At 42.7% G+C, this 24,475-nt stretch overlaps 1 protein-coding gene across 1 annotated transcript in view; it reads left to right on the forward strand.

Annotated features, from left to right (window-relative positions):
* LOC126267778 (alpha-1A adrenergic receptor-like) overlaps positions 1 to 24,475 on the forward strand; it is a 245,764-nt gene that overhangs the window by 22,052 nt on the left and 199,237 nt on the right. Inside the window, exon 3 of the mRNA XM_049973082.1 lies at positions 8,545 to 8,742. Coding sequence (XP_049829039.1) covers positions 8,545 to 8,742 — 198 coding nt within the window. The remainder of the gene's footprint in view (positions 1 to 8,544; positions 8,743 to 24,475) is intronic.

Below are 24,475 nucleotides of genomic sequence, written 5' to 3' on the forward strand. Positions count from 1 at the left end.
CATAAATTTCTAATTACAAATAAAGAATACACACTATAAGAGTTAAGAAAATATCCCACTTCTGGAATTACGTTTTTATTATAATTTTACTTTGCATACCTTTGGTTTCGGAGAAGCAAACTCATTGATTACGCCATTAAATACAAGTTTGGCGGATGTGTCTTAGTCTATGACAGAACAGCTAAACTTGACAACCTCCTTTCACCCGTACTCAGCCTTAAATAGCCTTTTATCATCTTTAATTTGCTGACACAGTGATCTCAAGATACGTCCATATAAGCACGACAGGCAGTCACAGTGAAACAAACTGTCTAGTGAAATTTGATACGACAACTACGTGGATTAAATGTTTAGTCCACTGGCTGCCTCAGGAACCAATCACTTCTGATGCTTTAGCGAGTGTCAGAGATAAGAACCAAACACCCAATATCTAAGAGAAACTTCTAAATTCTTGAGCGATGCCGCCGCCGGACAACGGAAGAGCGTAGGTTAGTTTACAAGGGGTTTCAATTTAGATGAACAGAATACAGATATCTACAGGCGCAATGTCTAACAACCCATCTAACTTTATTAATCAGCCACATAAGGCTTAATATTGAATTCTTTTTAAACAGCAGATTGTACCAACAGGAACTCGTGAGCAGCAAATTTACTGAAGGGAGGGGCAGTTAGACACACTATACAAGGAGCTTGAGGAAAAGGAATCTGCATTTTGTAAATATTGCCGGCCTGAGTCGCCGTGCGGTTCTAGGCGCTACAGTCTGGAGCTCAGCGACCACTACGGTCGCAGGTTCGAATCCTGCCTCGGGCATGGATGTGTGTGATGTCTTTAGGTTAGTTAGGTTTAAGTAGTTCTAAGTTCTAGGGGACTTATGACCTTTTTTAAAGTTAAGTTTAGTTTCCAGTCCAGTGCTAATTTTTGTGCAATAGGCATATCTCTATCAGTACCGTTCCTTCACATTTTGTGTTTGGCTATTAATAGAACTAGCTAGTGGAATCATATAAATATTAGCCACTTATGCTTGCTAAACTGTTTCACATACCCCCACTCCAGAGAGCTACTTAACGATAAATAGGCCTGCCACAAACACATATTTAATTAAATTGTTGTAATACATTACTTGATATGTACTTCACAAAAAAGCATTACACCGCTGTTGTAGGCTCTGAAGGTTTCAGTCCATTACTTTATGAAACTTTACAAATGCAACGCTAGCCACTAGACCACGTTTTGCGGGCTTATTCTAGGATGTTTGCTTTTAAAAATAAATTCATTAGTGTTTTTAGGAACGGTAATAAATGCATTACGGTTCAGTACCTTTCCACTCAACACCAACTCCCTACCGCATACAAAAATAATTCCACTTACTAACCAACCTAATACTAGCCACAGCACTTTTGTCATTTGAAGTTGCAGCCATATTGCAATCAGTGACATTGTAAAATATTAAACACGTTACCGGTATGTACAGAAATGCGCTTATGGATGGCGAGTAATTTAGCAGGCTCACGTCACAGAATTCAGACAACTGACTCACTGCTTCAATTAATTACGTGGTCAACAACTGACGGATGACGTCAGCCGTCGAAATTTTCTCCCCGACAAACGTGACGTAAAGTGGCGGGACAGCCAGTGTGGATGCCGCCATTTGAAATGCATTGCAGAATGTATTAAAGGGACGTGACGTGATGTGACGTGACGTGATGTAACCTGACGACAGTGTGACTTGACCTTTATAGTTGATTCCTCGTCCGTCACGTCTCACTCCAGTACTCAGTTGGCAGAAATTGGCAAAAAACGTTAGGTTTCGACCAAATATGTTTTCTTCAGCACCCGCTTGGCGACCTCTGAGATTTTACGAGAGGACTTCAAAACGTAAGTCACACATTATTATGGTAGGCAAAGTAATTATACCGGATGCTGCACTACACTTCAAAATGACACAGATAAATGACACTGCTTTTCAGAATAATCACCAAGTCTGTGAACAACCGATGGAACGTTCTACCAATCGTTGAGTTCCCGACGATGCAAATACGCTACTTGGTCACGGAGCCATTCAAGAATCGCTGGATGAACTTCCTCATCACTTCTGCTCTGCCGCGAATCAGTTGGTCTATTGCCTGGACATTGGCGTCTATGGCCTTCCTGCCCGATCAGCATCACTCAAGTCTGTACAGCTCTTAGTCCAATTGTGGGCACCATCCCACTATGGCTGGACAAGACATTACATCTGATCCATACGCCGCCAGCATTTTGCGAGGAATCTTTGTACAGTTTAGACATTTTGCGGACAAGAATCGTACTGTCCCGCATACTTCAACTATGGAGTACGTTTCCAGTTGCCGCATCATTTCTAAAATGCGTTAGGGAGCTGGTGTTGAAAGCTACTGAGCCATAATGAATTTATTAACGTTTCTAAAAAATACTAATGAATTTATTTCTAAAAGCAAACATCCAAGAATAAGTCCGCAGCTCGTGGTCTAGTGGCTTGCGATGCTGTCTCTGGATCATGGGGTCACGGGTTCGATTCCCGGCACGGTTGGGGATTTTGCCCTGCCCGGGAACTGAGTGTTTGTGTTATCTTCATCCTTTCCTCAACAGTATGGACCTTCATCATTAGTGATTTTGGCTGGACTGGGCTGCATAAAACATCTGAGTGTGACAAAATTGGGACTTTGTACGGGCGCAGGACCGCGTGGTTGAGCGCCCCACAAACCAAACATCATCATCCACGAATAACATTAACTGAAAGACTAAATTTCAATAAGCAACTGATGGCAAACGCCTCAAAGAGCAACTGTACAAAATCACTTCTTTTCTGTCAAGAATATTAAACGAAGCAAAAATGCATTTACACCAATAAACAGCAAAACATATGGTCAAATGTTATGTCGCAAATACCAACGATTGGCTATTGCCAATAATTATCAAAACGCCATTGCCTGCGAAGTAGCCAAAATGACTGAAAAAAGTAGTTCAAATTTATGATGAGAGAGGCGGTGGCAGACGCGAAGCCAGTAGCAATAATTCCTTCTCTACTAACATAGGACGGCAGTTGCCGCTATCAGAGTACTAGACAACCTTGGGTAAAACTTTTAGTCATGGTACTCTGGTATCTTTAACAAGATCACAGTTAGCAAGAGTAGCCTATACTGCAACATAGAGACAACTCGTTAATTATTTAGTAAAAATTAACAAATCCAGAAATTGTTCTTTAGGGTTTTTTTTGTACATGCAAACAATTCAGTAAACAACTCGATCTCGTGATACTAGCCAACAGGTGACTATAGACATGTCTCAGAAATAAAATAGCTAGATCCAAAAATTTTCACAGATATAAAAAATCGTAAATCAGAAGATAAACATCTGCATTCTGTACCCTTCATATTCTAAAATCTGTTTGGAATAGTGACAGCCACAATCCCGCAAACATTCACAGAACTGGACTCAGTACCAGGCAAAACCTTCATAAATAACACATTTACACACATAACAACGGGCAACCAGGATACGGAGTCAAAATAGCCACCACACGACACCAAGTGACGTGCACACTAGAATGCTGCATGACCGAGTAAGCGAGCACAAAATATAAGATGGGGCGAGAACACCCTAACTGGATAGGCTGCCCGCACTAGATGTTGTGACCGAGCGTATAAGCCGTGACCGAATACGTAGCACGTAACTTCAAACACATTATACGTGTCATTATCCTAGTGAGACTGCAGCCTGTACGGGCTTCTCATTTCTCGTGTGTCTCTCACTGTAATCATGCAGCGCGAGGAAGACAGTGCAGTAAGACTAAGACTGAAACCAATGTTTGAACATTGAAGAAACAGGAAGGTCTAAAAAGCCAAGTATGGAGCACATTTCTGTATCGAGGATAAACTGCCCCACATTATTCTTTCCAGGTGGAAAACACTCATTTAAAAAAAAAAAAGCTTGCAAAAAGCCTTACAAAGATACAGTTCCTTCAGGGATACCAGCAGTAATAAAAAATAGTATTACCGCAAAGTGTGTTGCAATGTGTGCTAAAGATATGACTCCTTTTAATGCTGTTTCCGGTGAAGGTTTCAGAGAACTAGGCCAAGAATTAATACATCTAGGTGCACATTATGGAGTTGTTAACGTGGCAGATGTCATGCCACATCCCTCTACTATAAGCAGACATGTCAAAGAACAAAAGCTGATGCAATACGAAACAGAGTAACGCCTTCTCTTATTGCGGATGTTATTAATAAAACATTTGCTGTGACAGTTGATATGTGGACTGATTCGCATAATCAGGTGCACTATTTGACGCTTACAACACATTACATTAACACAGATTGGTGTCTTGTGAACAATGTTTTATTTACAACAAAATTCCCAGACGTTAAAAAGACGGGAGTAAATATTATGAAAGAAACTGAAGAGTGAATGGTTGATTGGGACATTTCGCCAAACATATGGCACAGTTTTGTTTTTGTCTCCGACCAGGGTGCCAATGTAATAAAGGCTTTGGAAAATAACGAAAGGATTCCTTGTGCCGCTCGTTGTACAAACACAGTACTTAGCCATACTTTCGATGAACTTCTTGTTAAATCATGCCCCGAACATCGCGTCAACAATAAATACTGCAAAATGCATTTTAAGGTACATTAAGAAAAGTGGCCTCTTCTCGTCTTTGAAATCATCGTTGGGACAAGAGGTCTGCACACGCTGGAACAGCTTGTACACTATTCTGGAATCCTTACACACTCATTATAACGAAGTTGCTGCTTTGCTGACGGAAAAGAACTCCGCTTACAGATTGCAAGGATATGTTAATGAGCTTGCAGGAAAAATTGCGATTTTCTGAGACCATTTAAAGAGGCCACAGATGAATTATAAGGCGAAAAAGAACCGATAATCCAGTTAGTTCTTCTTTGGTTTCACAAACTGCAACAAATTTGCAGTGTCAATGACACTGTCATGTGAGTAATTACTGCAGTTCAAAGCACTGTTTCATTATGACACGCGATAGATTTATTATTAACTAGCGTAATTGAAGTGTACTAAGAGAGATGAATTTTTTAACAGGAGGAACAAAGGATTAAAATTCGAGCCTTGACTTTCATTTGTGAGAAGATTGTGATCACGTCAAGACATAAAATTGCTACATTTCTTTGGCCGTCTTTCCGTGATCTTAATAAGCTTGAAATAAATAAAAACAGGAAATTCTTAGCAATGTTCGACAAATATGTGCTGCTTACGCAGGTTAAACATGCAATCATTAACATAATCGTTTTTTCATAGTCAGTGGATAGTTTATTATAGAGAAACGGGTATGTTATAATTCGTATAATATTACGTATAATAATATGTAATAACAGGAATGCTATAATTCCTATAATATTTCATTAACGTGAAACACCTCGTTTTTACGGGAACGTTTAGATGATTTCCACATCAGTTCTGTATTACTTGTCTCTTTCGTTTATTATCATATATCCTTCAAGTACTGTGTCATCACCGCCCAGAAAGAGAGATTGTTTCAAGGGATGGAGGAACAACACATCATCCGCAGCAGATGAAATAGATGCCTACATTTTAATGCACCCCGGAGATGATGATGACATCTTTAAGTGGTGGTGCAGACATGGAACAGATCTGCTAGGCCTAGCTGCAGTTGCAAGACTTATTTTATGTATCCCAGCAACAAGCGCACCTAGTGAAAGATGCTTTAATAAAGCCAGCATGTTACTAACAAATTGCCGCAGCCAATTAAATCCGGAACGCGTTAGTGATTTACTGCTGATAAACAATAGCTATACTTTTGTTTCTGTTGAAAACAAGTGAAAAGTGTGACAAGTTAAGTCTGTAAATGTTTAATGTTCTTTGTATTCTTTCTTTATGAAGATGGTTGTTTTCTAGATTACAGGGACAGCACTTATTTAATGTTTCCTATTAATGAAAGGAAAAATATGTCTTCTGTTTGTAAATGAGACTCGTCTTTTATCCAAGATTGTACTGAAATATCATTTTAGTTTCCAAGTGCTTTATGAATTTAGCTGTGTCACGTACCCGTTACTTTTGTATTAAAAGAGAGAGAGACAGAGATAAATATATTGTGTGTGTGTGTGTGTGTGTTTGTGTGTGTGTGTGTGTGTGTGTGTGAGAGAGAGAGAGAGAGAGAGAGAGAGAGAGAGAGAGAGGCGTTGGCTTTGTACAGTACAGCGCAGCGAGCCAGGACGAGGCGAGGTGAGACGTCAGCGGCGACCGGTCATGATCGGTTATCCGCGTGTCCGGAATCCGGACAACAGCGATGGGGCGAGTACGTGGCCGAGCCGAGTCGTGTGGGGCCGGCACGGGCGGCTCGGTCCCCCCGTCAACAGGCGAGCGGTGACCGGTCACACATTGAACGCTGCCGCACCCTGCACACTAATCGGATGCTCACGGTGATTTCTCGTAAAATCCAGCGCCCATTGACAAACGCTTGCTTAGAGAGCCCCGAGAGAAGGATGTAGCGAAGATTAATCGTCCTCGGAAACCCATGTGTATCATCCAGCAGACGCCACAGCGTCCAGTACTTGCAAAGGTCAGATCGGACTCAAACCCGGCACCACAATGGACAAAAGCTGCTTGTAGTTTCAGTAGCAGAGGATAAACCGAATACTGTGCGTCCTGCCGAAGTAGTTTTCAACGAGCAATGTTCACGGCTACGACCAACAGTCGGCCCCGCCAAACCCAGTCAGCAAAAGCACCACTTTTGCCCACAGGCCACGGCAGACGCTTGGCCACAACACGCCACCTCAATTGCGCTTATGTCACACTCTCCCTTTCTCCAGGTCGCCGCAGCCCTTAACTGCCTCCTCCTCCGACCTGCCCTCTACTGGCGACAGTAACGCTGCATGCGCTCTTGCGGCCAGAGGGATTCCTAATCCGCGGCACAATTTCACTTGCACCCTGAGGTGCACATATTGATCCCCAGCGATCCTGGAAATGCTTCGCAATTGCTAAATTTGTGTGGGGTTTTTATATACGTCGTACTCTCCTCCTCACCGCCTCTATATCTGTTCATCTTGTGCCTCTCCCTCCATCTCCTCCACGCTCTTCACTCTGTCCATCTCGCGTTTAATTATTGAAGCGTCTATCTTTCTTTGCTTCTGCGGCTAATTTTTGTACCCGTCGTGCCTCTGCTTCTGATGAGAGCCTTCCTCGGAGAGCCCTCGGTACGGGTTTTGTTTCACGTTAGATATCTCCGCCACCTACCGTAAGCTGGCTTGCGGAATATACTCGTATCGGGTGGTGCAGATGTCACGGTACACTGAAAAACCATCTGGGTATATTTCCGTCAAAGAAGAATGGACTGAGGATAAAAAGGTGCTTGTGAATCCACACCACTTCGTCACATATGGCGACTGCAGTGGTTCTTCGTGCGTATTACGCGGTTTACAGTACCCCAGCACACCAAGCGACGTTTGCTGCGAAAGAGATGGATGTCACTTCACCCTTTAGCGTAATATTTGTCTCCTCAGTCCATAGATTATTGCCCGGCCACGTCTCATCAACTTCGATCCATCCCAGAAACCGAAGTCCAAATTCAGAACGCTGCTGCGGAGCAGTTACCGCACTGTCTGCATCTTGTACGGGTACCACAGTAAAACAGACTGCAGAGTGTTGCATACTGTCCATGGGATGGACAATTCTCGCGACACTACACGAGCTCGGGTCATGTCCTGCACAGTCAGTTACAGCAACAGCAGTTTCGTCAATAACTTTGACTGGGACAGGCCGCCTTCCTCCTCCTGGTACAACGCCAAGCTCATCTACGACTTTGAATTTCATTATCACTTCTTTAAACCGTTTAATGACATCGGGTTTCTCCTCAGACCTTTCAGTCAGCGACACACTCTCAGTGCAGCTTTGTAATTGCCGCCCTCCACATAAAACAGTTTATCTAACAGTGTACGGTCTCTCTTCTCGATAGCCATACCGTTCACTCACGTTATCGCTTGAGTGTCACACTACCATACATACAGGGTACAGAACAAGATTTGCACCTGGCGTCCACAAGTGGATTAATTTGTTTTCCACCGTAAATTCAAAATGTTCATATGTGTGTGAATCGTATGCGACTTAACTGCTAAGGTCATGAGTGCCTAAGCTCACACACTACTTAACCTAAATTATCCTAAGGACAAACACACACACCCATGTCCGAGGGAGGACTCGAACCTCCGCTGCTGCTACGGTCGCAGGTTCGAATGCTGCCTCCGGCATGGATGTGTGTGATGTCCTTAGGTTAGTTAGGTCTAATTATTTCTATATCTAGGGGACTTATGACGTCAGATGTTAAGTGCCACAGTGCTCAGAGCCATTTGATCCATTTGAACTGAATTTCACAGCGATATTGTAGTTGCAGCCCACGCTAGGCCTCCACTAGTAGCTGAATTTTAATTACAACCACGCGGCAAATGTAAATGTAAGACCCCAGAGCAACTTTCAGGTAGCCTTTCCGAATGACTGTTTTGGTGAGAGCAGTGGGTGACGGGGGCGCCTGCCTGTGCTGCCGGCAGGGATGTCTGCGGCGAACATGAGCGACGCGGCGCCCGAGGAGGCGGCGGGGCCGGACGCGGTGTCTCCGGTGACGCTGAGCGCCGACTGGAGCCGCGTGGCGCGCCTGCTGCTCGTCGCGTCGCTCGCCGTCGTCGGCAGCGTCGGCAACGTCTTCATGATCAGCGCCGTCATGATCGAGGACCACCTCAAGAAGCGCGGTGAGTGCGAACGCTCGCGCCTGCCGCTCCGACACTACAAACAAACTACGTGCAGCTTATAACATTCCTCCGCACACTCGCACCGACATTCAGTTGCGTATGCCACCGGTAGTGTTACATTTTAACTGGATTTGTTAAGAAGGAACGTTCCATTAATGTGATTCTCATTGCTGGTATAGCTATTATTGCAGATTACTCTGTTGAACTAGTTACTCGATGAACAACTTCAAGAATTTCACATACGAGTTTTATTAACTGAAAACACTTTCAATAAGTGCATATTCGCAACTACAAGGGAAAATCACAAAACTGTGTGCCATCACTACATATCCGCCTGATAGGTTACCGAGCACTACCGATGGCAACGTACATATTGTCCGAAAAGTCTTTCCCTGATTACATAAATTGATAACTCAGGCTAGAAGTAAGATACAAATATGAAACTGGTGTCTAATTGTTTACAAACTATCGAAGGTTTTTTTCACACATCAGTAAACTTTCACATGAGCACCCTTGGCAGCACGTAGCACATCTTGGCGATATTCAGTTTCCGTCCAAACGTTAGCCAACATCGCTGGAAGGATCGATTCAACGACTGTGGTTATCCGTTGCCGCAGGGTTTCAAGATCTGGTACACGTGTTCGGCAGACCTCGTCCTTGACATAACCCCATAAAAATAAGTCTAATGTGGTTACGTCAGGAGAGCGTGGAGGCCAAACCGTTGGCCCATCTCGTCCAATCCGTCGCCCAGGAGATATATCGAGATAGGCACGGACGTCCAAACCCCAAAGAGGAAGTGTACCGTCTTGCTGAAACAAGACATCGGGGTGATGCTGAAGCAGCTGAGGAACAGCATACAGTTGCAACATGTCCAGATACACTGTAGATGTGATGGTAGTCTCAGCCAATAAGAATGGCCCTGTAATTCGGTCGTGCAATAGCGCGACCCAGAGATTAACCTTTGGACTGCCTCTGGCGCACTCCATGACCTCGCCAGGGGGTTGTGAACCCCAAATGCGCACATTAAGGCTATTCACTACTCCACTGACAAAAAAGGTCGCTTCGTCGGAAAAGGCAATCCGTCTGAGATAACTATCATCGTCCTCAATACGTGATAGCATTTCGACCGCAAAGTCATATCGTCGTGTACTGTCATTGGGCAACAAGGCCTGAATGATCTGTATGCACGAAACAATAAAAGTTTGTGTAAAATGTCATGGAGAGAGCTTTTTGGCATCTGTAATTCACGTGAGGCCTTGCGCACCGATTTCTTCGGACTTCGAAGAAAAGACTGCCTTACAGCTTCCACCCTGTCTGGTGAGGTTCTTGGTCGACCAGACCTCGGAAGGTCAGCAACCGATCATGCGTTTGAACTTCTCATACCAGGCTTTAATGCTCTTGACAACAGGTGGATTCCTTCCAAATGTTGTCTGGAAGGGTCTCTGCACTGTGGTTGGTGATGGTGTCTCATGGTACCACAGGACACACTGTGCCTTCTCCTGATTGGTTAACATGGCTTCATGGGAACTGCACCTCATCGACTACTTACGTACTGCGAGCCTAAAACAGAAAAAAACTTTCATAGTTGTAAACAATTTAACACAAGTTTCATGTTTGTATCTTACTTCTAGCCTGAGATATCAATTTATGTAATCAGGGAAAGTCTTTTCGGACACCCTGTACAATGGCGCTCCTCAGACGCTAGCGGCCTTCTGTGTGCCGTCCCTCTTTAGTCCCTGTTAGATTTGGACGAATTGTCGCTTCTAATTGACGTAGCATCGAAGATACTATATAAGGGGTACTGTAACCTGCATATGCCTTATGCGCACCTACACACTTTTATAGCAGTTATCAAGAAACAAACCAGTGATTTAGCTACACAAACAGTGATGTGCAGAAATGTATGATGAATTACACCGGCCAGCTAAAAGTTGGAATATAGCCATTCGAGTCCACAGAAATACAAATTCCCGCCGGTTCATTGTAGCTAACGCTCACCTTGTTACACTGCAATGAAAGCTGTTTGCCAACAGACACGATTTTTGGAGGAAGAATAACAATGTATGGCGCAATTGTAATTTTTATTATACAAGGCGCAATCAAGGAGTTTCTGTTCGAAGGCCTTACAGTCCAGAATCTTTAGGCCAGTTAGGCAAAATCGCCTTTAGCAGTGAGGCAATCATTCCAACGACGCACGAAATTGAAGATACCAGTTTGGTAAAACACCGTGTGCTGCTGCTTGAAGAAATCCGTAAAGTACACATCCTCGTCCGACAGCAATTGTCGACCGTTCAGGATATTTTTAGGTGAGCGGATGGGTGATAATCGCAAAGTCACAGGATGATAGGGCAGGTGCTCCAGTTTTTCCCATCTGAGTTGGCGCAGGAGATGAGGCTGTCTTCCTAAATCGACTGTAGTCTGGTATCGAATTGTCGCTTGTAATTGACTTAGCATCAAAGATACTATATAAGGGGTACTATAACCTTATTATCTGCATATGCATGAAATCTGCTGCACCATTCCACAGTGGTGGTATTCGACAGGCATGCTGCCGCGTAGACATTACTCACTCTTCGATGGATGTCTAGTGGAGATCGCTGTTTGGGATCCAAGAAAAGAATATCATATAATGCATAATGGAATCAGTTGAAAAAATAATAAAATTTCTTGACAGGCTCCGGGCACTTAGTGTCAAATAACGCGATAGGTGTAACCTTGTGAAGAAGGGCACTAAGTGCCGAAACTGCTTATTATTTCATTACATGTGACTACAATAGCTGAATTTGGATAAAATACTAAAAATAATAACAGCACACTGGTCTTGTTTCGACTTATTTGGTGGAACGTCACCAAATCCATCGTTTCCGCATTTTTGGAAAGACACAAATGGCACATTAATCCCTTGCCTATATGTCGGTGCGTATATAGCATCATCGGAGTCGCACTACGTCGCATACACGCTGCAGCAACGCTCTCAAACGGATTTTTTTTATCGACCCTTATATGAAGTGATGTGCCTGTTTTAGCATTAAGTTCGGGGAACATACACTGATAAGCCAAAGCATTATGAGCATCTGCTTAATAGACTGTCCATGCACCTTTGGAACGTAATGCAGCAGCGATTATGCTGGGCTTGATTTCTCCAAGTCCTTCGTAGGTATGTGGTACCGGCTATCTATGCACAGGTCAAACGACGTCCGTAAATTACCGGGCTGGCGCCCAATACCGTCCATGACGAGTCCCATCAGGCTCAGATCAGACGAATTTGTTTTGCTGCTCGAGCTACTGTAAGGCCTCGTGGCATGGAGAGTTATCCTGTCGGAAGATGTCAGCACCGTCGGGGACACATCAGGCATGCGGTCCACAATAATGTTCACGTATATACAACTGTCATGGCCCAGATGAACATTCCCCACAGATAACACTGCCCATGCCGGCCTCCGTCTATAGCGCGTTGCATGTTTGGAGCTGCATGTTTGACCTTGATAACGGTTTAACGAGATACGACCATCGACCTAGGGCAACAAGAAATGTGATACATCCGACCAGGTGACCCGTTTACATTCGTCCACGGTCCCCTCTCGATGATCCGATGTCCACTGCAGTCGTAATTAACGGTGTAGTTAGCTGATCGTGTAAACTAGCTGTCACGTTCAACAGTTTGCGCTGCACGATGTGCCCTGAAACACTTATACCGTCACCAGGATTATACTCTGTCGTCAGAACTGCCACAGAGTGGGGAAACCTCTGACTTCCAAGTCCTGTGATTATCAGCGGACACCCAACATTTTGTCACCTACTCGTGGTTTCACTAACGATCAACCACGTTATGTAGAAAGTAGCAAACGAATAGCCGACAAGTTTCGTCGTTTTCTAGACACTCGTTTCCAAACGCCAGGCCATAACAACTGCCCTTTGTTGTCAAAGCATTTCTGCATTTCCGGAGAAAATCATCACTAGAAGGATGGAACATTAACCTCTGCTCCACTTCTATACTCTCCTTACCATATCACATACCTGCACTGCCACTCTGCCGGCACTCAATCTGGTGGTTAGCAATACAATGTTTTGGTTCGTCAGAGTACTTTGCTTTAACATTTGTAAATATATTGCGAAACATTTTTCTGTTACATTCTCGTCTATTTGCTGATAGGAGGAATAATCATTAACACTGTTGTCTCACAGCTGGGAGCTGGAACTTGAGGGCGTAATAGGAAACATGAAGCGCGCTAACTACCGCCTATGGCTGATCAGTGTGGACTTACCGGTACTGAGAATGTTACCCCAACAGTTGTCAAACGAGTGATATTTTAGCACAACGTTGTAAGAGGTCCATGACTAAGGAATTTATTGCTAGCGCACTCGAGCAGATGTAATTTCGATGGCTTGATCACGCGCTGCCTGCGATATGTAAGCTATAAGAGAATCTCAGACCAGAAATTTCTTAGTCATGTGGACCTCTTACAACGTGTTTCGACATTACGTTATCCCATTATCAAACTTATTAAAGCTTTTATGCCACTAGGCACCGCCACCAGTAAAAACCCAGCTGCAGACAAGCAGTGTCAAACATAAAAATGCATGTTTGAAAACGCATGTTTCCAGCAAACATGCAATGTCAGACGTAAAATGAGTGTTTGAGAATGTATGTTTGCTCTAGTCTTTTACTTGTGAGGTGCCTACTGGTATCAAAGTTTTAAGCTTTTGATAATGGGATAACGTGGTGCAAAAAAGTGTTGTGCTACTAATAGCTCAGATTTGACACTGTTGGCGTAATATTCTCAGTACCAATTCATGGGACAGTTGTAACTTCGATTGAGAGCAGATATTTATATTTGCATCGTCTACAACCGGATCGTACCCTAAAGTTTTTCCTGTATTTTCCGCACTGTTGGTGCCATCAAAAAGTCTGACCACTAGAGGCGCCGCAGACAAAACGACTAAAGCGATGCGGTCCCACTGTGAGTGCAGACTCGTAGGTAGTATGTTGAATGTCTGTTTCATTAAATAAACTCTCACAGAACAACATTCGCCGATTAATAGAAAAAAACGGCGTAAACAGCGCTTGCCATCCCGAATATTTTACTTTTCAGTGCGCTTTGATAGTGCGAAATTGTGAGCCAGTAACCGGATATCATTGCTCTTACTAGTTACAAATTTTAAGTTTCTATATTCTGACAAATCTGAATTTGCTATTTGTTTATTGTTTTAATCAGTGCTAAATTTCCATATTAAAAGTTTTCAGTTTATATTGAAACTAAGATAGGAAATCTATACTTTAACGTTCCGTCGGCGCCGAGAACAAAAGACACGAACCAAAAACTTGAAGATAATCGACCTATTCTTTCAAGGTACAGCCTCGGCATTTACCGTACGCTATTTACATTAGCATTTGAAACCTAAATGTGTACGACTGAACCCCCATCTTCCCCATTGTGGTAATCACTGCATCACTTTGCTTGATTGACACATGCAATGCAATATCGTATTTATTCGCCAACACCGGACGAACGACTTTCAAGTAAAATGTCTCCCCTGTAATGGAGTATACATAATGGAACTACGAGTACAGGTTGTAGACATGTGGTTGACGACATATGGATGTTTGTGTCTGACCATGAGTAGTGCACGGATAGTCTTTGGCAAGGCAACCGCTCGCGATAAGCGGGAAATCTGGGTCTGAGTCCCGAACCGGCGCAAATTTACACTATCGTCGTTCCATTACATTTCATGCATTTCTTTATTAATTCTGATCGAGTGATCTCAGAAACAGACAAGCTAGGCAGATGTATTGGTGAAATCCAATAATAAATCGTCAAAGATTTATTCCCAGGATGTTTATTAATTACATTGAAGTCCACTGGAGACCAATAGCGCACAGCCGCCGTTGAATATTCAATTGTTAAGAACGACAGTCAGTCACAGATATTCGTAATTTATTGCATCTAGATTCCCGCTTTAATATGCTCATCATCGGTACATTACCGGAAGAGTTGTGTTAATGTCAATATCAATGTCATAAGTTCATGCTCTCTCATGTTTGTGCCTATATGACTCTTCTCGTAATGCTTCAATAATAACTAAGTTCTAGTCGAAATCTATGTCTGCAGTAAATTATGGTTTTCTGCGAATGACTGCTGTCCTTTACATTTGCTTTATTCAAGTTTGAAATCATAAGGTACGAGGTTTGCGCCAAACAGTCTCACCTAGATATGCACAACCTTCTTGCAAAGCTGCGGTATGCTCAGAGAGGCCGGCCGGTGTGGCCGAGCGGTTCTAGGCCCTACAGTCTGGAACCGCGCGACCGCTACGGTCGCAGGTTCGAATCCTGTCTCGGGCATGGATGTGTGTGTTGTCCTTAGGTTAGTTAGGTTTAAGTAGTTCTGATTTCTGGGGACTGATGACCTCAGAATTTAAGTCCCATAGTGTTCAGAGCCATTTGAACCATTTTGCTCAGAGAGAAGGGATCGACATTAAGGATAATGTATTAGCTAATGACTTCCCCCGCACAAAGACAGACAAAAATGAGAAACGTGCAGCAAAGAAAGAAAGAAATTTATATTTTTGTGGCATAAACTAACAATATTTCCCGAAAAGTAGCAAACCTACCTGGTACACATAAAGTGAAAACAGCTTTCTCCATAAATAACACATTACATCAGAAATAAGTTCACTCCTGAAACAACAAAAAAGATGAAGTCTCCAATTTTGGAATATACAAAACTACATGTAAAACGTGCTCAAGCTAAAACACGGGACAGACTGACAGGAGCTTTCACGCAAGATGTACTGTACACATCATCTTTTACACTCGTAACCAGTTCACGAAGTCAGCCACAGCAACTCACGTAAAGGAACACTAGCAAGCAATCACAAACATACGAGAGTATCATAAGATACTCAGTCACTTCCTGAAATTACACACAGTGGGTTTAATGGAAGAGCTGGAAATATTTGTACGCCACAAAAAGTCATAAGAAAGAATTCTCAGCGAGAAACTAGATGCTGAACCGATTAGTTTCTTCAAATATTCCTCCTTTCCATAGTAACTGTAGTATTCCCTCATACATTTCACTCAATATTTATTCACTCGTTATTTATTACAAAATATTCTAAAATAGGACGTAAAGCAAGAATGTTACTTGAAGTACTCAGTGGTGTTGACGATAGAATTAGAAACGACAGCTTGATGTAAATAACGTAATACATGAATAATAGAATGCCTCTGATCATGTCCACACGCTTTAGGAAGCCATACTGTCGTAATATCTCTGTAACATAACAATCAGTGTGAGTGATGGTTTCTACCTGTACAGTCTTATGCACAATGAAGGAGAAACGAAAACTTGTTATTTTCTAACATTAGTGCCTAAAAGAACACAAGAAATATAATTTCCGATTGCAGTAAAATCACAAGAAGACTGCAGACCAAGAGAAGGACGACAACATGCACGCAGATACCAGAAATAACCAGTTGCACTTAAAAGTAAGGATATATTCCTGAAATGCGACGTGCTATACATCGAAATATAAGAAACTGGTGCAGTGTTTCATTATTAAATCACCAATATGTTCACATTAATTATTCCATAAATACTCTCTGGTAACACCTCCTAGTAATAAATCCGACAGCTCGCAATTCAACAATGGAAAGTCCAGCTTGGAATTTCAACTGCTGTGCTAAGATTGGATTGTTTCTCACTGCACAGATGACACACTGAGATGCAGACAGCCACAACAAAATAACTTTTACACACTAAGTGTGTGTGTGTGTGTGTGTGTGTGTTTCTTGTTTCTCATTCTTTTCTGAAGAAGGCTTTGGCCGAAAGCTTAGTGTGTAACAGTTATTTTGTTGTGTCTGTCTGCAACTAAAATTTTGAATTGTAACCGTCGAAAACGAACAAACAAAATTACTAAATGACTTCCTACTTCACAGTGATCGAATACTAAGACACAGCACAACAGACACCACTGCAGACAAAAAGAAATTTCATGTCAGTGACATTTTCAACCCATGTGACAGAAGAATCAAAGAGCTGGAAAAACTTAGCAGGTATGAGAACTTGAAAATCGAACTACAGAAACAGACGGTAGTTCTCGGAACACTGAGCGCAGTGCTAAAAGACCTTAGTAGGCACCTGAAAGCCATTATTATTGATAAAATATCCATCTGCTAACTACAAAAAGTCATGATAGTCGGACCTGCACTAATGTTCCGCCGATACATCAGAGAGTCGTAAACGCTTTGGAAGTTACAGAGTGCTGAGAAAATACGAAACTCAGCCTAGTGATCTCATTTGCTTCGTTTGCTGTTGTAAGAACAGTAATAACCACAAGTAAAGTAGATAAACATTGGCAAATATTAGCTCCTGTATCACCTTTTTTCTAGAGAGGAGTGCACAGGACATATTTTCCAAAAATAGTTTTAAATTCACAGCATTTTAATCAAAAAGTAGAACACAAAACAACCTAAAACGTTAGAGACCATTATCTAAAATAATTCACACGGCGGAACTGCATATATTCGTATAAAATGTAATGCAGGTAAAGCGTTATTATTTATATTTTTCTGCTGCCAATCACATTTATTTATGTTTAACATAACACACTGCAACGCGTTTCGAGCATATTTGCATGATCATCAGTCTTTTATACACACATATGTTAATTAAAGATAAAATGTCTTTCTCTGAGTTACCCTAGAACTGTTTTGATCATTTATTCCGCTGCTGGAGTGGCAATTGCGGTCTTTAGAAGGAAGGGGAAGGCAATGGGTGGCCAGGAATTAATGCCCTGTGTTGTCTTCTGCTGGTGTGGAGCTGTCCCTAATTTTTGTGATTGATACCACAGTCTTTGCAGGACGCAGATAGTTTTGAGTCAGTTGTTATGACGCGAAATCTTGTAATATACATTTTACGTTGGTAGTTTTCTTACGATTTTGACGTCCCAGATCTTCGTCTGCATCGTTGGTACACTAGCGGAGCTGTTGTTCAACATTACACCATTTCACTGCTTATTTTAATACTTTTTTAGGCACTGTCTCTGCACAAAAGTTTCTTCCTTGATCTAAACAGTATATCTTAAATACAATATGGTGGGCCTACAGCGTGTGTGAGTATCACTTATCGTTTCTTTCAGCGATTTTCGTGATAGTCGTATGTTACATAATGGCAAATCTTAAACAGATTTGCGTTAGTATCGGCACAGTCTAACGTAACACTCGCGACACTTCGCCTCAATTTTGCTGCCTACTGCGCCAGCAGCGAGCAAAGGGCCAGTAAGTAAAACTGTTCAGTTTGGCGCGATCGTGAAAACGAAAAGCAGTTATTTGTTTTGGTTTGTACAGTGTTTTTTTACAAAATGGGGGCGTAGCGTAGCGTAATAAATTGAAGCCACAACAGGAAGAAGATCCCACATCTGTCTCTTTTTAGATTTCGTAAGGACTCTGAGAGGTATACACCAAACTGAACTGTATCATCAGGATTCTCTTGAAAACTACATGCATACTTATAATTAATGTTTCGTCTTGGAAAGAGAAAATAGCCAGTGATAGCAGACAAGAAGATCTTATGAGAAAAGATCCTGTTTACTTTCATAATAATGTTAAGTTTTGTTCGCTACACGCCAAACAAAACCAGCTGATGAATGCAGATAATAATAAACACTAGTGGAATGCAGTAACCACTCTGTTTTACATCCCAAATAAGCCATCTCAACTGACGATGAAGAGGAAGCTGCCACAAAGGTTCGACAATCCGTCTAAAGCTATTAAACACTCCTATGGCACAGAAGCAGCCAGTTGAACTCTCCATATATCAGTGGCAGATTCATCTGAATCGTCAACGCATACCTGTTTTGACGATGAAGTGGTAAAATTAAGTGCAGTTACTCGTACCTAGAAAAATCATGAGGAGTATCGGAACGTGCAGTTCACTAGACATCGTGCAACACGATTACTGGACAGGGAGTACAGACGGCAACAGAGGCTGTGTCAGAAGGTCAAACAAATTTTGAAGACTCTAGGATCCAGATATTTACAAAAAGATGCCCCTGACATATTGTTAAGCCAGGTTAGCATGCCATGTGCAAGGTGGAAAGACGAAAATAAGATGTTTCTTATATTTCAGCACTCAGGTATACAGGTTTTGTCAGAATATTTTATGTTTCCAACAAAGCGCACATTACAGAGGTATGTGGAAGGGATGCAAATAAAATGTGGGATAAGTGACAATATGTTACACCTTTTAAAGAATAAACTACAGCATTTCTCCGATACTGATAAACCAGTGCATATCTCATTGGATGAAAAGTCTCCAATGGCAAAATTAACATACGACAGCACTTTTGTCAGTGTTATTGTCTTGGAGGACTCGGGGTTTATAACCACAGTGTATATCTCCCACTGTTTGGCAGTTGCTTGTCTGACTTAAAATAATATAATAGGTCGTACTTACGGCAACTGGTGACAAGGAGTAAAACACAGTAGGCCTATGGAAAAACAAATATATACCTGTGCTGTGACATTCCATCAGTTATTTCTACCTGATAATGGCGTAACGTCGAAACTGAAACAGAAAATTAAACTTCTACAGCCATAAACAGAATATGACGTGCTATAAAAACCTGTACTTCTTGTTGTCCACAAGGGGATGTGATTTCAATACGACTGTGCGCCATTCGACTTAGCTATTAACGGCATTGAGCACCTCAACTGCAGATACCTATCACTAGATAGGGTGCCGAGGTTCCGTCCCACACCAACATCATCGCTGGGTCTTGGTCCTCTGTTTTTTTTCCTGTGGGGTACAAGACATGATTGGTGCAGCAAAAGCTGAAGAAGACGCCCACTAGGGGCCTGCGAGAGAGTGTAGCAGAATTTTATGCGTCGTTGTAATGCATGGGCTGAGGCTGGCCATTTGCATGGCCATAGCGTCCTTTTCTGCTCTACAGTATAAGGGAAACTACCGGAAAAATGACGATTTATTTTACCACATACGTTTCGTTATATTTCCATCTATATCCATATTCCACAAGCACCTTATGGTATGTGGTGGAGTGTACTTTGTGTATCACTATTACTTCATCCCCCTTCTGTACCGCCCCGTATGGTACGCTGGAATGGCGACTGCTTGTAAGCTCCCATATGAGCTCAAATACCTCTAATTTAACTGGCGTTGTCTTTTGCGAGATGTGAGTGGGAGGAGTAATACGTCGGCTGACTCTTCTAGGGGTATACGCTCTGGGAATTTAACAGTAAGGCGCACCGTGACGCATATTTCCTCTCATGTAGCGCCTGCCACTGCAGTTGTATGAGCAGCTCCGTGACGCTTTCGCGCTTAGTGTACTAACCGTACCTGTGACGGAATACGCTGCTCTTCTTTCCATTTTCTCTATTTCCTCTCTGTCATATCTGCTACCGATCCAAGACTGAGAAGGAATATTCAAGTAATCGTCGAATGAGGATAGTGTAAGCTACCTCCTTCATGGGAGGACTGCAATATGTGGGCGCTCTTCCAATGAATATCGGTCTCCAGTATATATTTATGTGGCCGATCCACTTAAAGTCACTGCGTACACATACTCTCAAACACTTACCGGGTGCGACTGCTCGGAGTGATTGTTCATCAGTAGTGTAGTCTTACATTAATGGGCCTTTCTCCATAGTTATGCGCAATACTTTAGATTTGTTTATGTTTACGAACAGCTGCCAATCACTGCACCAAACGTCGGTCCTCTGTAAGTCTTCCTGCATTTGAATACAATTTTCTAGCGTTGCGTTGTCTTTGTATGTAAGTGTCATCCGCGAAAAGCCTCACGAAAGTTTCGGCGTCATCTACTAGGCCATTTACATATCTTATTAAAAGTAATGGTCCTGTAGCACTTCATTGTGGCTCGCCCGAAGACACTTTTACATATGAAGATTTCTCTCAGTTAAGTTGTGTTGGCTGTAAAATATTCAGCCCAATTACAAAGCTGATTTGTTAATCTTTTATAACTGTTATTTATTTTACCATTTTTATTTATTTAAAACATCCTCATTGGTCTGGAATGAAACACAAAGTTTTGGCTTGCTTCTAGACGTATAAACAGTTCGTTATAAAACGCAGGATGTCACAGGAGGAGTGAACAATAATCAGCGATTTTTACAGAAACAGTCATTCGAAGCAAAAAGTCTAGCAAACATGGACTCTAAAATATATTCCTTAAGAGCTACAAGCACTTTTTTATCTTCGATACTGTGAAGCAAATTTCTTCTACTGCAAGCATTTCGTTTTCCATTATTTCGGAGGAGGTAGAATGGGACCAAAAGAAGAAAAAAATATCTAGCAAACATGGTTTCTAAACTGCATACCTTCAGAGTTAAGAGAATTCTTCCAGCGCAAGAGATGTGTTTCATTTTCGAGCCCGTGTTTGTTACGGTTTTTTTATTTCGAATGATTTCCCATGTCATATCCGTGAATACTGACCACTTCTCCTGGGTCATCTTGTATATAAGAGTGTGATTCCCGCGTCCGCCCCATCCTGATTTAGGTTTTCCGTCATTACCCTAAATTTCTTCAAGCAAATTCCGGGATGGTTCCTTTGACAGGGCACGGCCGACTTCCTTCCCTAATCCGATAACACCGACGACCTCGCTGTTTGGTCTCTTCCCCCAAATCAACCCATCCCTAAATAACCACCTTTCGCAGCACGGACCGCTGCGAGATGTCCAGGAAGAGAGTCAATGAGGTTCTGGATGACACCGACAGGGATGTGAAGCCATGTCGGCTTCAGTGCTGTGGCCAGTTGCGCCAAGTTTATCGGTTGAAGATCGATGCCACAAACAGCCCGATCGATGTGGTCCACAGATTCCCGTCTGCGTTTACATTGGGAGCCCCTCTGGGTTTACATTGGGCAGTTTGGTGGCCAGGGGTATGGTAAACTCATCCTGGTGCTCAACGAACAACGTACGTTCAGTGTTAGCTGTGTTACACCTCCTGTGCTGAGGAAAAACAAACTGCCTCTATGAGTTAACATAGATAGATACTTGTATTGGTCTACTGTGTCTTCCAGAATGACGCGAAAATATTCCCCACATCATAACACTCCCTCCTCCACCTGGTCCACTACTCTGTGAGACGATTCGCGCCATACACGCTAAGGCCGTGTCCGATGGAGCATAAAACGTGATTTATCTGAAAAGGGCACCTTCGCCATTCGCTGTACGTGCAGCTGCGGTACTGGCGTGCAAATTTCAGCCTTCTTCGCCGATGCACAGCAGTCAACATGAGTGCTTGAACCAGGTGCCTACTGCGGAGACCTACAGGCAGCAACGTTCGCTGGACAGTCTGTTGAGGAGACACTATTGGTAGCCTCTTGGCTCAAGTGGGCGGTTATTTTCTCAACGACTGTACGTCTATTCGGCTGTCATACATGGCCCTTGGTGCACCACAGCTCCTTCAGCGCCAGTTTTAGACAGCGCCATTTTGCCACCCTTGACCCGAAAGCCAATGATCGTACCCTTTTGGACGTCAGATAAATCGCTCTGTTCCCGCTTTTCGACAACGACTGCATTGTTTTCTGCGTCCCGCCGACACGCTTTATATACCCTCCATTACTATTGCTGCCACCTGTAAATGGTTATCGGTCGTTAACGTAGAATATAGGTGCTGGTTACTTTAATGTGACTGTACCATGTAGTTGCTACGAGATGAAGTTATTGTTATAAGGTGTAAGGTGTAACCGGTTTATGTATAACAAACCGCAATAAATTCATGCCCGACCAATAGTTCCTTATCTGAGAACACATCGCTAAGAATCCTCTACCATTTGTATAAGTTTTTCTCTGTATGAGACGCTGACATCAACTCAGAGAGAAGGTCATGCAATACTGATGAAGGAAAAATTAGTTCGGTAACCTCGTGTTACGTCTGCCCTGCTTCCCCGTTTTAATCGTCTCACAAAGCTGTAGCTTGGTTTGCGCTAACAAGAGCGAATAGCGGGGCGGCTGTCGGCTGACTGCGCTGCACTCGCAGCCGTCCTGCGTTAAGCCCCTTGAGGGGAACCACCACCGCCCTCCTAAGCCGCTTCCACCGGCGCTCTCCACTCCAGTCGATAACGTCATATGAGAGCTACCGCCCCATATCACACCGCAGTTATCCCGCCAAATATCGCGACTTTATGAAACAGGGAAGTGGAGAGCTATGTCTCTTCTCCGCAGTTCGCCACTCCAGATAGAATCTATGTTTATTGTCACACTACTCATTGTTCCACATTCAATTGTTTCACTACTCTCTACTATTTATCCATTTAGATAACTTTTCAATGAAAATGAAATACCATGAATGACTCCTTTACACTAAATCGTCCGTGTTTATTTTCTTTATATCTGGTTTAATTTCCCCTTTTAAACGAATGAATCTCTTCTTTCATATTTTTAAAGTCAGTTATCTTCAATTCAGACCTCCCTTATTAATCATGCCATGACGTAAACCATAATTCAGATATACGTACCTGTTTCTTGTCGATTAACTGGTTGAGTCCACGCAAATGATGGCTACTGTAAGTGTATCCGAGAAGTTCCAATACCCTCAGATCAAAAATATACATTGTGCATCCAGCGTATCCCTGTGTGCATCAACGTGCCTTACGTATGGATCAATGTGTTTCCAGGTCCTCCTAGACATTCTGTGGTGTATGTCAGAAGTTACGCTTCGAACGGATCCCTCAACACTTTGGCGGAATCCCTCATTAGTCTAGAGCCGACGCTGAGCCACATGGTGATTTATTACTCGCTATTATGAACTGTCTCACGTGGTGGTCATTTCAATAAGTGTGCAGATGTGGGTGAACCATTCCCAGCCCAGCGATCTCGGAATTGCCGACAAAAAAACTCATTGCACTTGCATAGAAAAGTGTGCTACAATTCTGTCACGTGTCCTTCGAGAAAATATGGTCCGACGATGTATCGTGATGATGTCGTGGGCCGTTTTATAACATAAAGAGAGTTACTCCCCAACTTTTGTATATAATGGGGATCTTCTTAGCCCAGGAAACCATGTTTCTCATGGAATATATGACACAGTCTTCAGAAAATAACATTCTGCACTGAGAGGCAGCATTTGTAAAGTGTGTGCCAAAAAATACGAGAGGCTACTACGAACTGCTCATCGTCAGACAATTCATTCACAAACATCTGTTTAAAACCTTTCATTTTCTGACCTTTCTTTAATGTGGTCTTGAAGTTTAATAGTTCTTTTGTGAACGGATTTCGTAAAAGACTGCTAACCTGGCTAAGCGACGGCGCCTTACATTTCCTTATGCACACTACGCGGCCTATAACTCTAACTGAAACAAATGCATGCTTCTCCCAAGCAAGCAGGTTTGCGTTATGGGGTGGGCTCTGTCAAAGCCTTCTCTGAATTCCCTCATTATCTTTATCGTTCATTTCCCTCTGTACGGAATATTGTCCTCCCACAAACATACCACTAATCGCTCACCAATAATCTGTCCACTGACATGCGCTACTGAACTAAAACTATACAACACTGGTGAAAATGCTTCTTGTAGGAATTGAAGTAAGGATATGAATAAACGACCTATTTATTTCTCCAATTATACAAAGTCAAAAGGAGTGCGGCTATTTTGGATACACTGTATAAGTGATCATCGTTTCAGTAAGACCGAGGGAACTGACAACGGTTAAATAACTGGATATCCATCTAGGAAGAACAGAGTTTAATCCCTTCAACAT

Source organism: Schistocerca gregaria, chromosome 4 (genome assembly GCF_023897955.1).
Source record: "Schistocerca gregaria isolate iqSchGreg1 chromosome 4, iqSchGreg1.2, whole genome shotgun sequence".
Lineage (NCBI taxonomy): Eukaryota > Metazoa > Arthropoda > Insecta > Orthoptera > Acrididae > Schistocerca > Schistocerca gregaria.